The sequence below is a fragment of the Onychostruthus taczanowskii genome, unplaced genomic scaffold (assembly GCF_017590055.1).
Source record: "Onychostruthus taczanowskii isolate IOZ18803 unplaced genomic scaffold, ASM1759005v1 scaffold5, whole genome shotgun sequence".
NCBI classification, from domain to species: domain Eukaryota; kingdom Metazoa; phylum Chordata; class Aves; order Passeriformes; family Passeridae; genus Onychostruthus; species Onychostruthus taczanowskii.
In genome coordinates, this window is record NW_024502568.1 from 1,908,771 (window position 1) to 1,922,887 (window position 14,117).

The 14,117-nt window shown below is 41.0% G+C and overlaps 1 protein-coding gene across 2 annotated transcripts in view; it reads left to right on the forward strand.

The window, feature by feature from the left end:
- The first annotated feature begins 8,632 nt into the window (after nt 1-8,632).
- Nucleotides 8,633-14,117, forward strand: part of WDFY4 (WDFY family member 4) — a 111,042-nt gene continuing 105,557 nt past the window's right edge. For both annotated transcript variants that reach the window (XM_041415488.1, XM_041415487.1), the window contains exons 1-3: nt 8,633-8,893; nt 12,454-12,568; nt 13,183-13,286. In XM_041415488.1, the coding sequence (XP_041271422.1) occupies nt 8,633-8,893; nt 12,454-12,568; nt 13,183-13,286 (480 nt within the window). The remainder of the gene's footprint in view (nt 8,894-12,453; nt 12,569-13,182; nt 13,287-14,117) is intronic.

The window sequence follows — 14,117 nt, forward strand, 5'->3', positions numbered from 1 at the left end:
TTCTAGTGCGGAGATCATGTGTTCAGTAAAGCTGCCTTAAAATTTTCCTGTACAAACTTTTCTAGTAGATGACATTTAATCAAAATAACAGCTTCCTAGAGGAACTTACTTTTTGATACTTTTTTCCTTCTGGGGAAAAAATATTCTATTTATTCAGTTCTGTTTGGGTCTGACAATTTCAAATAAAAATGCTTTCACTTTTGTTACATACCCATTTTTAAATGAGGCTTCTTTTTTCTTGTCTTTTTAGAAGTTGATGTTATTTTACTGACTCTGGAATAAGTTTGAGATTTATTTATGCACAGAATTTTAAAAAATTGTAGCCTAAAATTATTCAGTGTACTTCTGCAGTTATATCATCTAGTGAGTCCCCCTGACTAATTTTAACTGTGACCAAAAAATGACCAAAGGGTGAAGCTATCAAGCAGCTGATTTACATGTGCTGCATAATGGTTTGCAGGAAACTGCCTCAGGATTGCACAGATTATGAAAGACTAAAAATCACTATTGCAGTCCAACACATAAGATGCAGAGCATTGGATATACTTCTGTTGGTTCCTGTTTAAACAAAAACATTGGAAAAATTCATTTTGATTAACAGATTTGTGTTGATGGAGGGAATTTGTTTCCAATGAAACATTCTGAAATAGCAAAATTCAAGTGACAAATTATCCTTACTACACGACATGGCTACTGCTGATGAAAGGTGCTGGCTGGGTGACAGGGGCACAGAGGACCAGCTGCAGGGCTCCTGACATTGCTCAGCTGGAAACACGGGCAAAGGAAATGGATCACTTTCCTGAGACAATTAGGAGCTGGACTGCAGGCCCAGGGCTGCAAACTGCCCTGTCCTTTTAAAGCCACAGCCATGGTGCCATGTGTGGGATGTATGGGGCTCCTGACAAAGGCTGAGTGCGCTCAGGAGCAAAGGATGCTGGCAGACAGGAAATACTCTCCTTGTGGATGCACTGTATGTCTTCACCAGCCACCTCTCATGGTTTCCTCAGCTCCATTTAATTTAAGCTCCACTTAATTTAAAGCTCCATGGGCTCCATTTAATTTAAAGCTGCAGGTAGTCACCTGTGCAGGTGCACAAACAGGGGAGTTGCCTGGCAGTCTGCACGGTGTGGCTGTGCCCCCACACACGGCACCTTCCCTCGGGGTGTGGTGCTGCCCAAGGGCTGGGTGGGGAGGGCCCTGGCTCAGCTGGAGCTGCCTGGCAGCACAAACAGGAGCTGTCTTTTCCTTCCACCTCCCCAGGGCTTTGACCTCCAGAGCAGAGGCAGCCAAAGCGGTGGGGTGGCCTCTGTACACGTGCTGCCCCACGCCTCCCTGCGCCTGAGGAGAGGAGCTGAGCTGCTCAGACCCACAGCCCTGCAGCTTCTCTGTGCCTGCTGCTTTTGCTTCTTTGGGAGGATGTGCTGAAGGAGCCGAATGCCTCCTTCATTGCATATTTCAAGGTTTGATGAGAAAAATAATGAGTGAAATGATGGTTAAGCAGATGGTTTAAATTTCTGCGTTGCCTTTCTCTGTGGTTTCTCTGTCAGCTTCCGTTCTGCCTCTGAAAAGAAGGGAGGAAAATGAAACACAGCCGCTTCCCTAAAGAAAAGAATAATCATTCTAAGAACATTTTTAAATCAACTTTCTTTTTATCAAGAAAAGATGATGGATTTTAGCAAAAAAGGCAAAGAGTGGGGAAAAGCCAGCAACTAATTCAACTTTTGGACACTGAAATGTTGAAAAGAACACATGTTTAGCTAGCTTTTTTCTCTAGATTTGAAGTTACAAATGTGCAGCACAAAAATTTATTGTCTCAGCAAATTCAGCTGAATTTTATTTTTTATGTCTATAAGGGGGAAAACCTGCTGAAGGGAGAAACACAGGCTTTCAGCAAAGCCCCATCCCATTTGGGTTTGCAGTTGGGCTGAACTATGAGTCCTCAAGCCAAGGCAAGGGCACAGCAGTAGGCAGAGGATGTGCCTGCTTTTGCTGTAGCCAGTCAGCCATTTGGTGAATGTAATACAACTGAAACATACTGCAAGTTGTGTTTTTGGGGAAATCTGCATTAGCTGACCTACAGCCTCAGGATGAAGAAGTACTATGATCCTTGGCATTGTGAACCAATAAGATAAATTGGTGTGGCTGGTATAGCAGATGTAAAGGCTTGAATCTTGTTTTTCCACTTGTGTGTGGAGATTGGAGAGGCAAAGAAGAGAGAAGTTTGACAAGAAGCAACATGAGGGAATGTATAGGATGCTGTGAGGTAGGTGGGTCTAGTAGCTGCAGTTATCTCTGGATCTTTCTCTCAGAAAGCCAGCTGTAGGTCTGGCTCAGACAGGTCCCCATCTCCACTGGGCCATGGATGACCTACATCACATCTGCCCTACCAGATGGCAGTTTCCAGCTGCTGTTGGTAGAGCTGCTCCTGGGACCAGGAGATTTAGTGCCCTTTCTAGATGCCTCAGAGTGAAGGTTCCTTTGAACTGAGTGCCCTGACATAGATGCAAATGCATGTGGGAGACGTGTCTTTCTTTGTTGTTGTTCCCTGAGACTATAGAGAAGAGGACAAAGAAGGATTTTTTCCCCTTTTTTGTAGGTAGAGGAACATTACAAAGGGGTTTTTGGTATAAACAACCCAGGCTGATAAAGGGTGTTGTGGCATGGTTTCTTACTATGTGAACTGTATGTTTGTCTTTACCCCTTGAGTTATTTTTACTACAGATAATTTGGTTACATCTGTTTTGCTCCAGTGAAGCAGAGAGTAAGAGGGTGGGCGTGTTGAAACTGGACTTTCAGGCCCATCAACAGTTAGTGAGGTATGAAAAAGAGAAATGGTACTTCCTCTGCTGTGACTCTCCTAACAACTGTGTGTCTGCTAGAGTGCTGACATCATCTTGTAAGGAAGTACCACTGGATTGGGAAGATCCCTGGGAAATGAACCTCTCTGATCAAACAGCATGGTGGGGCTGCTGCAAATGACCTGTGCTTTTAAAGTGGCAGTAAAAGGGTGGAAATGGAGCACACTTAGGCTTGGTTCTGAGTTAGGAAGTCTAAGACAGTGATGTTCTCTCTGGATTGGTATTAATATTCTCTTCTGGACCTCTGCTTCTGCCATTCATCTCAGCAGCATGGGTTGGGCTAGACTGCAGCTGGAAGTGGATCAGCTGGTATGTGAATGGCCTACAGCAGGACAGCAGCAGATGTGCTGGCACAGAGCTTCACGGGCTGCAGGATCTTGCTCAGGCTGTGCTGAGAGCTGCCAGAGCCCCATGGTGCAGCACAGGGCTGTGAGTGGCTCTGGGGCTCATTGAAGTGGCCAAATGCAACATTCACTGGAGCTGCCCTGAGTGTGCATAGCTCTGGGTGACCTTGTATCTTCTTGGAAACAGTCTGTAAATTATACTTAGTTTAGCTAATGCTTCCCAAAACCTGGCCAGTTTAGAGGCTACTGTTTGTATAGACTGGTGCAGTGTTTTCCTTGGGATCTGAGATATATTTCTGTTTGCAGCAAAGCTACAGTTCTGCTTAAATCCTGGTATAATGTGCAAAGGATGGACTAAACCCATGATTTTGCTGATGCCTGTATTCCAATACAAGACATTCTCATAAGAGATGAGGACTGTCCTCTGTGCTAGAACAGCACTGCGTCAAGAGAGATCCCTGTGGAGTACAGGCAATTGTTATCCTGCCTTATGATTTACAAGAAGTCTTCAGCCTGGATTAGCAGCGAAGTTGCAGTTTAATTGGAAGAGAAAGTTAGTTTTCCTTCTGAATGCTTTTTCAAGCATTTGAACAAAGCAGATGTTAACAGAAAACAGGTGGCTTTAACCAACTAAGGTGGAGTCCCCTCAGGTTTCAGTCACTGTAAGTTCATCATCCTGTTGGTTTTCAACGTCACCATAAAATTTCTGGGAGAAGCAGTTGGAAACACTTGAATTTCCTGTGTAAAAATCTTTAAATTCTATCTCCCCTTAAAAAAAATTATAAAGCCTTTCAGATGTGTTATTAGGGAGAACAAAAAAGCAACTAGACAACCAAGAAGTAGTCTTCCCCCAAGCCCCTATCTAATCAGGGTTCATTTATGTTGTCAGTGAGTTTATAGTGCTTGTTTGCCTCTTCATCTGAGTAGGTGCCTTGACCATTTCAGTGTAGAGGTCAGGGACACAGAGTTCCCCTTGCCATTCAAATGTATTTATTTTAAGGGTGCAGCATTTGAGGAAGGACTACAATAGTTGCCTGACTTTGGCCGTAGATTGTTGCACAGAGAGCATGAGCTTTGTGGTGCTGTATTCCTGTAGTAGTTTTGTAAGCCTTAAACTTAAAACCAAAGTGAAACAAATCCCACTCCCTTTCTCCCTTGTGAATATGGTACAGAGGGGGAAACACCTGGTTACTCTTGATGCAGGGAGAAGAATGCTGTGCCTTCCAGGTTTGTGTGTTAGCTGAGCTGTTCTAAATTGCTCTGGGAGCTTGATGGCTCCTGAGCTGTGGCTCATTTGCTTTTCACTTCTGCTTTCCCCAGGAAACAAGTGCAGCAGCTAATCAGGTGATTCACAGTGGAAAGTTTAAAGAGCAGAGTGGGAGCTATTGCATACACCAACGTGCCTAGAAGGGCAGAAGCAGCAACACTCATTTCTCTGGATATGATTATTTGCTGCAGTAGGAGCTACCAAGTCTAGGAGCCCAGGTATGTCACAAGATTGTCTGTGAAAGCAGATAGAACAGACTGCAGTATTGTTTGCAAATGGTATATTATGACAGGATTACTTTCAGTTAGTGAAAGTTTCAGTCAAAGTTCACCCTAAACTGCAGTGCAAAGACAGTTTTCCTTAGGAAGTAGTGGAATTCCTGTTTTTAGCATTTACAATTATTAACCGTCATAATTGTGTTCATTCAAGAGTGATCTTGGCTGCCAATGAAAGGGAGTATGAAAGAGTATCACACTGGATTTTTGGGATGATCTGAGCTGTGTGTTTCTGATAGTCCATAGAATCCTGGGATTTAATAGTCAAGAAAAGTATATTAGAGAAGGAATATTTAAACCTGATAGTCCTAGAACTAGGGGTCTGATATTTTGTCTAGTATATCTCTTGGTGTCTGAACAGTTGAAGTAAATAAGGAGGTCAATTGTAGTCTTTATTTTTGTGTTCATGTACTTTTGGAGATTAAAGATTGCCATGTACATGGCAACTAACATTTTTTAAAGATACTTACTGTACAAAGGGGACCAATTTTAGCCTGAATTTTGGTATGAGACTTGATTCTCTTTTGGTCTTGGTGCAAATTGGTATTTTTTACTTGAATGGGATCCTTCCATGAACTGCTGAAGGGGATAATCACAGATAAATATAAATAAAATGTAATTTAAAAAATCATGTTTGTTCCACTAGTAAGCTGTTAGTAACAGTATTCTGCTGGTCCTTCTGCCAGTTTTGGTCAGGCCTTTCTTCCCTTCTGTCTTTTCAGTCTGGAAAGATTTAGCCACATTGCTGTGTGATTTCACACTATCTTTATTTAGAAAAAAAGGGAAAATACATTATTAAGTTCCATTTTCTCTCTGTAACCTGACACTGCATTCTGAATGATATTATCAGGTTTATTTGCTTAGTCTTCACTTTTCTATTTTTTAAAATATTTATTATTTAGAATTTACTTTTTATATCATTGTGATACTTATCAAAAAGTATCTTATCAAACAATCAAGAATCAAAGAAAAAACTTATCAAAACTGAAATATGCTATTAACTTACAGTGAGGATCAGAACATGTGGTGGAGTGTACAAGAGACAACATATAAGACCTTTTCAAATTATCTAACTTATCCTTAATACCAAAGATATTTGAATGATGAACTATGTGATTTTGCGGTTGGACTTGAAGAGTAATTGTACTCCCAGATGAATAGAAAATTGAAAAGATTTAAAAGTCCTAATCAAATTGTAGATGCAAGAAAAGGCTTCTAGTAGTAATAATATTTAAAGCATATCATGCCAGTAGAGTCAACAGACTAATACTGGAGTACTGATATTTAGTCTGATATGGTTTTTGTAGTCTAGATGGCTGGAATAAATACCAAGGAATATCATAGTCTTCATTTTGCTTTCATATATTTCAGGAGATTAAAGTGTTTACACTTTAAATGTACATGTTGATTTTCACTAAGGAAGTTGCTTGTGAGTAACTGGTTGTAAGAGTTTCTGTGGAGCTGGGATGAACTCTTTCATTACATGGATTCACAGAATGAACACTTTGGGAGGCTATCCCTGCTTGCTTTGACCGTGCCACCAACAAGAAAGGCCTTCTCAGTCAAGTATAAATAGAAGGAGAAAATTGGTAACCACATTTCCAGGGCCATGCAGTGCAGCTCAGGAGCTGACTCATCAGTCACTGACCTTCTTTTGGGGCCAGTGGAAGCACTTCATTTCACCTCTCCATAACTAAATTTCACCCTTTATAGAGTCTCTCTGTGAAGCACTTTTGGGTTCTCTGTGCAGGAGACCATGGTGAATGTAAGCACTGGAGTGAGTTACTTGTAAACATTGATTTAGGCTTAGCAGAGTAGCTTCCAGGGTGAGTGATCTTCTTGAGGAAGAGAATGGCTTTGCTATTTGGGATACAGGTTGACCTTCACTGAAAACAATACTGAACTATGCTCACTGCTAGAACAGCACTCAGGCTTTCTCAACCAGCACACTTAACAGCTTCAGGATGACTCAAGTGGGTCAAAATCCCACACCAGAGTTAAGTATAACATATGACAAATGTAGCTCCCACACAGTCATGAGGAACAGAGTCTTCCTGTTTACTCTGTGCAGTCACCACACTTTTTCTTCTCATAGGGCTCGTTGTCTTAATAGAGATAATTAAGGAAAACAACAGCAGCAAAACACAAAATGTTGTGGAGATAGGAAGTTCTGGACTGACTGTTCCTTGGGGACTGAGCAACGTTATATAGGCCTCCATCTCCTAGCAAAGGAGAGAGTATAGGGTGTGATAACATAAGTTAGCCTGTGGTGTAGTGTGGAGGACCAGCATTTGCATCTAGGCAGAGGTGTCTGCTGGGACCATCATCCTGCTGCAGGTGGTGTGGTGCACAGTAATGGTGCACAGTGACAAGATAAATGCCCTGCCCTTCATTTCTGCAGTACAGCGCTACCGCAGGAGTGTGGAAGTGAAACTGGTTCATCTGGCATGGAGTGGGCAAAATGCAAGCAGTAAGCTAGCTGTGTAACTGAGGGATGAAAGAAGGAAGAAAATCCCAAGTGCTGTTTTAATGTTGGCTTATAATTCTAAGCCAGGCTCATAATAATGTCTTTTAAAATTTATTTTCATATATGTATGTGTTGGTAGTGCAGATCTGACTCAGAATTTTAGTTGCATTTGCTTCTTTGGCATTTTTATTGAAATGGTGGAATGGCAATCAAAGAGACAGTGTAGAGAAAGAACCTATTTCCCAGAAATTAAGGTAGATTAGTGTTTTTCTTTGAGAGGTAGTGATTTGTTAAAGACTCTTTTTGAGCTCTTAAAAAATGATATATTTGGTAAGCAAAGTGAGCTATATTCATCTTGGTGATAACTCCTATCTGCCCACCCACACTCTCATAATTTGCCCTGTCATAGTCTCAGGAGTAGTCAGACAATGACCTAGACTCCAGTAAGCTTATGGATGACTTTGATGGAAACTGGAGAAGCCTGATCTCTGTTGTTATAAATGTTGTCATGATATAGGCTCAGCAGAGCAGGGTGAGCTCACAGAGGCTGTGGCAAAGAAGTAGGGCTGAGTGACCCCCCAGAACACTATGGATGAAAACATCGCTGTAAAGTAGATGAGAAGACTTGGAGTTGAGATAAGGGTACCAGAAGGATTCCTCAATGTGTAGTGTAAGATGAAATTGAAATCACATTTTATTTTTGATGAAAATGAGAGTGCCAGAAGCACCATGCTCCTTCATTGTGGCATATCCGCTTTAGTTTACAGAATCACCAAACCAAGCAGCATTGTTGTGAAAATACCTATTGTACAGAGCTGTACATCTGCCACAAAAAGAGCTAAATGTTGCTGCCTCTTGGGGCCAGAACAGCTCTGTGAGGAATCTTTGGCTTTTCCACACAGCTGCTATTCCAGATGGGCTTCAGCCCCACTTTAGGTGGGGAGTGTTTCAGTGGTGTGCAACTAGATTTAGCATCCATACTCAATAAAATGTGCAACCTGGCTCTTAGCTAGTGCTCTTCTGTTGAAGATCTGCTGATAGTAACAGTTCTAACTTGTTTTACAGTTGGGGTGGCTGAGGTATAAGGGAGAAGATTTGCCTCAGTGGCAAAGCTGGGGCTGGAATCCAGATTTGCTGTGTGGTTTACTGGTTTGTTTAGCCAAAGCCCAGATGAGTTGCATACAGCACACGCATACATCTCATGGAAGAGAGCTTGTTCAAGCAGTTGCAGGGTAGTAAAGTTCTTGTCCAGGAGCAGGTTGATTTGCCATTAAAATTGGAAAAGAGTCAGTGACTGAGAATGTTTCCATGTCTCTAAACTCTAATACCAACAGTTAAAACTGTCAGTGTCTAATTTCTTTGGAGAGTTGACTGGTAAGAGGTGTAAATAACACAATACATTTATCTGGTCTCATCTCAGCATGGACAAAGCAGCTGAACTGCTGTGGCAGCTGGAGGAGTCACCTGGCAAAGCAGAACAGCAGGAGCAGAGCCCTGATGATGGAGACACAGAAGAAGTGCTGGAGCAGCCTGCACACAGCAAGGATGAGCTGCCCCAGAGCCATTCCCTCCTGTGGGAGACCCTGGGCAAACAGTTTGTAGAATATGAACAAGTGGCTCCCTTTCTCATCCCAGAGGAGCAACAGAGAAGGCTGCTAGAATTTCTTCCCCTCTTCTTAAAGGTTTGTTCTCTTTATTGTCTTTGGTGCAGATGACAATTTGAGTTTCTTTTGCCTTTTACGTTCTGTGGTCACCTAAACAGCCAGTGTTGTTAACTGAAGCAGGATCCCTTTAGGTGATAAATTTTTACTCCATTGGGAGCCTCCTCTCCAGTGAGGCAGCAGGAAAAGGCCTTGGCTCTGTGTGAGCCCTGCTCAGCAATGACAACAACATCTCTATTATCAGCCCTGTGTGCAGCACAAATCCAAAACAACCCCATTGAAATCAGACCAGCCTCTACCCCAGACCAAACCAGCACACTTCTTCTTGAAGGTCCATGGAAAACACATCCTTAATGCTTCTAGGGTATTAACTCATCACAACAAACAGGCCTTGCTATAGAAGATTGTCTCTCAAACTGCTTCCTCCTGTCTTCATACTCCAGGCTCTATGAGAAATTCTTCCATTGAGGTTTTCCTGCCTCAAATTTACAATTAGATTGAAATTCTTAGATCTCAAAGTTTCTGAGTTCTATTAGAGCTTTAGTTTTTGAATACCATGTAGTGAGCATGAAATAAACAAGTTGTGGTGAGATGAGATTATATACAACATCTTTAGATTTACTGATCCTTAACTAAGTACAAAAAGCTAGAATGCCTTTAATGTGCTGATAATTTTTGGAATGACATTTTCAAAGAACCAAGAAAGCTGAACAAGGATGATAAAAGCTGTAAAATCTTGAAGTCTTAGGAATTAAAAATTGGACACCATAGCAGAAAATTCTCATGTGTCATGATAAATAAGCAAATACATTTTGGTACCAGTACTTTAGGACCAAAGGACAGTTGTTCCCAGGAGGTAAGATGAATATTGCTGAGGGACTGGCAATGTTGTACATATGCCTATCCATCATGAGTTTCCTTTATGTAGGGCTGAACTTCACAAGCCTTAGGATTGTAAAACCTGTTTTCCTAAATTTCAGCAATGCTTGCAAAAAGGGGCTTTTAAATTCTCAAAGGAAACTTGGAACGGAATATAATCATAATGGAGAAGTGAATTTTTCATTAGCTTAACACTTGATTTTGTGCCCTAGGTGTGAGATTCTCCACTTTTCTTAGATATGCTAGTGGAGCTTTACACTGTTTGTAGGCATTTAGGTCCAGAAGTGTGACTAGAACATTTTGGCTTTGCATCATTCATTTAAGAGCACATTCTGGAGGATCTTGCCCTTTAGCTCTTAGTTATCATGTCCTTTCCCACATGACTTTTACTCCCTTCATATACCAGCCTTCTGCTGGCTTGGGGAAATGCATCTCAGTTTAGTGGTACATGCTGTGGAGTTCTTACAGAAACTACCTCACTTCCCCTGGTTTAACAATGGGCTCTGTGTGAGTCCTTTTCCCTCCTTGGAAGATTTTTCTCGTGCTTTTACTTTCCTGTTCCAATCATGCAGATGCCAGTGCATCTCTGCCTTTTTGTTTTAGTGCTTTAGCTCCTACTCACTTGGGCGGAGAGAGGGGTCACCAAGCAGGGGACGCCTGGGGTGCGGGGGCTCGTTACTCACTGCTACTCCTTGACGTAGAAGGAGAAGGTGTGGGAGGGAAATGTCAGCCATCTGCTCATGATTCAGGCCTAGACTGGGAGTCATTTTAATGTGCCTTCTGTATCTTCCCTCTTGGTGCCTCGGAAAGTATCAGAACGTTCTATTACACGGCTGGCTTTGAGCTAGCATCTCTCCATGAACCATGGAAGAGGAAGGGCATATGGTAACAGCAGACACAGGGAACTTGTGGCAGAATCTTAAATATGTAGAAACAGGTTTAAGAGGAAGAAAGAAAATCAGATTACTTTGATACCGTATTATCTGAGTTTCCCCTAAAGGCAGACCCCCTACAATAGAGTCAGATTGCTATGCTCCCAGATACAGATCTTGTGTAGGCTCAGACACGAATATGAAATTAATTAAGTCTGTTCCTAAAGGACAGTGTATTCCAAAGATTGGTGTCTGACCCTCAGGAAGAGCACTGACAAAATCAAATCAGAACATTAGTGGCCTGTTTTGTAGGGAAATGGACTAGTAGCGTTGCTATGAACATTTGATTACTGCTGTCTGCTGTGTATCGTCTGAGCTTCTAAAACTTACTCTGCTCTTTCTGTTAGCAGAAGAGTGAGTATAGCAAGGCCTTTCTGAAATGTAAAGAGGATGTTCCTCTTTGAGGGAGAGGGGAAGAAATACTGCACTGCTTTCTTCTGAAAAAGGGCATAGCTTAATGACAAACCTTGTGTATTTTTAAGTGACTGTTCTTGTTATTGTGTTTGCCCAGCTTGCTTCTGTTCTTTACAGAACTTCCCTCCCTTCTGCATCAGAGGTGGATGAATCGGTGGATCTTGCTTTTGTACCTGAGTGTCTCTGAAAGTAACTTAGGGTCAAAATCTGAAAAAAATAGCTTGCTTTTAATAATATTGACCAATTGATGAAAATTAATAATAGGCACACTGTGCAATTGCATTTCACTCTTGTAACACAGAAAGAAGATTTGGGTGCATTTTACTTATTGACTGCAGTAAAATGAAGTAAAAAGTTGATGTTTGCCTGATTACTGAGAGGTGACTGACACTTTGTCCACAAGCTGCCAAATGTGATGAAAAGAAAGAAATTGAAAGCCATGGTAGGGAAGGGAATAATATTTGTGGAGGATCTTAATGTACGAAGAGTTCCACTGATTTCTTGGCAGAAAGTACTATGGGATGTCTGATCCAATTTATTTTAGGAAGACATACGTCATTTGTCTTCCTTTAATCATTGGGGCTTACAGAGTGATATTTCAGAGTTTCTAAAAGGAGGCGACTTTTGTAAAGAAATTTTTTTAGGTTGCTGCGGGCAGAGATATCTCAGACTGGTCTTTAGAGGTGAATGCTGAACTGTTGCTAATACATAAATGTGTGTGTCATCAGAAGTTTTATATAAAAGAACGGGCACCTGGTTCTTGGAAGCTGGTTGGGTGCAATAGTATTAGTCTACTGGAATATTTTATTGATGTTGATTTTTTTCCCCCAAAGGTAGGGCTAAGAAACATAAAAGGGGTTTGTTTGTAAGACTCAGGGAATCAACAAGTCTTCCTGTTATTTATCTAGTAAGTTTTGTACTTAACTGCTTGTCCATTCTTGAACAAGGGAGTTATAAACCTATTTATAAATTGTTTATAAGCTTGTGTATAATTTTTTGTTTCTTCAGGGTGTTTGTCATATTTTTAAAGGGACTAGCATATAATTTTTGATACAAATAATTAGTGACAGAGTATGACCAATATTTGCATTGTTTGGATTGAATTCAGTGTAGAAAATTCTGTAAAATCTCTCTAGCAGGTGCATTACATGATTCAAAAGGTAGTTGCAGTTTGACTACTGTATCTCTAGTGTCGTATTCCTGCCTGTCGGGGAAATACTGCTTAATGGATTATATTGACTACTGAATTTTATAGAGGAATGTTAGCCTTATGCTCCTTTGTTTCTATTTATTAGTTTTTGTCAATCTACCAAAGACATGATGTGTCAGAGACTTAACATTGCACTTGGATTTCAGGCCTGGGAACAGTCTGCTGGAGCAGTTGTATTCCCCAACATTCAGCTGTTAGCCAGTGAGGTTTCCAAGCTTCTGACTAAAGAAATTAAGAAGAACCTCAACGGGAAACCTGCAGGTAAAGATCCCACACCATATCCATTGGATCCAGTTATTCTGGAAATTTGTGTCTTTCAGTCTCTATGCTGGAAATAAAGGGGGACCAGGAAAATGCTGAGTAGCAAGCCAGATATTTTAGTGGGTGTGATCTAACACTGATTTGAGGTGATTGCACTGAGGATTTGGCCTTGTATGCCGTGCTGATCTTTAGTTTGGAACTTCTGTAGAAGTGTGTAATGTATAATATGCAGGTAAGAGTGAAAGAGTAGGTTCACACTATTCTAGGGAGCTTTCTTAAATGAGAAAAACATTGCTACCACATATGGCTTTCCTGGTGGCTGTTGTACATTCTTCGTGCTGTCAGCTGCCACTATTCATGAACTGAGCTGGTATTCTTGGTGAAATTTGCCAGTTTGAAACATGTGTTTTACATGAACTGAGCTTGATGCTGAATCAAAATAATTTTATGTTTTCCTGCTTACTTTAGTGGACTCCTGCTACTGTAATTTTGTTAAATTTGTCAGATCTGTGATAGATCTGACAAATTAAACCAAATTAAGAAGAAGAAAGCATAAATGCAGCATTTTCCATCTTTCACTAAGGAATTAAAGTTTGATGTTTTTGTGATAACAGAAGAAGCTCGTCTGGCTTTGGAGCAATTGCTGAAGCAGAAAGGGGAAGCAGGAGATGGCCATTTGCTCCTGAAATCGGTGTATCTGCTCTCACAGACTGACTTGGTAAGAGAAAATACCACATAGCATTTTTTCCTTTTTATTTCAGAGAAACTGTGTAGGTACAGTGGAACAACCCAGTCTCTGTATTTGCATTATCCCTAATATTTTGAGCTTGATCATGCCCAAGGTATACAGTTAAAGGACACACCACAAGGTTTGTAGGCCAGGCTTTTCTAAAAGATAGCAGTAAGCATTTTGTGCTTTCAGATACCTTTTTAATTTTGGTTGTCAGACACCTGGTTTTTGTAGCATTTCTCTGCTTTTTTCCCTCCCATTGTGTATCTTTTAATGTATTCTTTATCAGTCTAGTTTGCATATCAAAAAGATGAATAATAAGAATCTGTCTGGTAATACAGTGGTTGACTTTTCAATCCTGATAGTCTCTCACTTTGAAGTGTTTCACAAACTCCACTTGTACAGCCATCCCAAATACAGACTGCATCAGGAGTACAGCCTGCTGGTGGGCATCTGTGGTGTGTTTATCCATGACGTTTAGTTAAACAGTTTGTCTTAGTCTTTCTTGTTCAAAAATACACAAAAATAAAATCTTATTGTCAGATTACAGTAGATATGTTCTGTATCTTAAGGAGGACTATAAATTTATATATACAGCTAGTCACAACATGATGGTTCTGATGAGACATGTTTTTCTCAGATTTAAGACGTTGCCATTTTTTGTAGCACACATACTCACAAAACTTCATACCACAAACCTCATTCTTCTGTTACTTTGGTGCTGATTTTTGTTATGACTACTCTGTGCCAAGCACACACACTGGGACTTCTCTGGAAGTTCTATGCAGCCATAGTGAAGATGAGAGGAAACTAAGTACT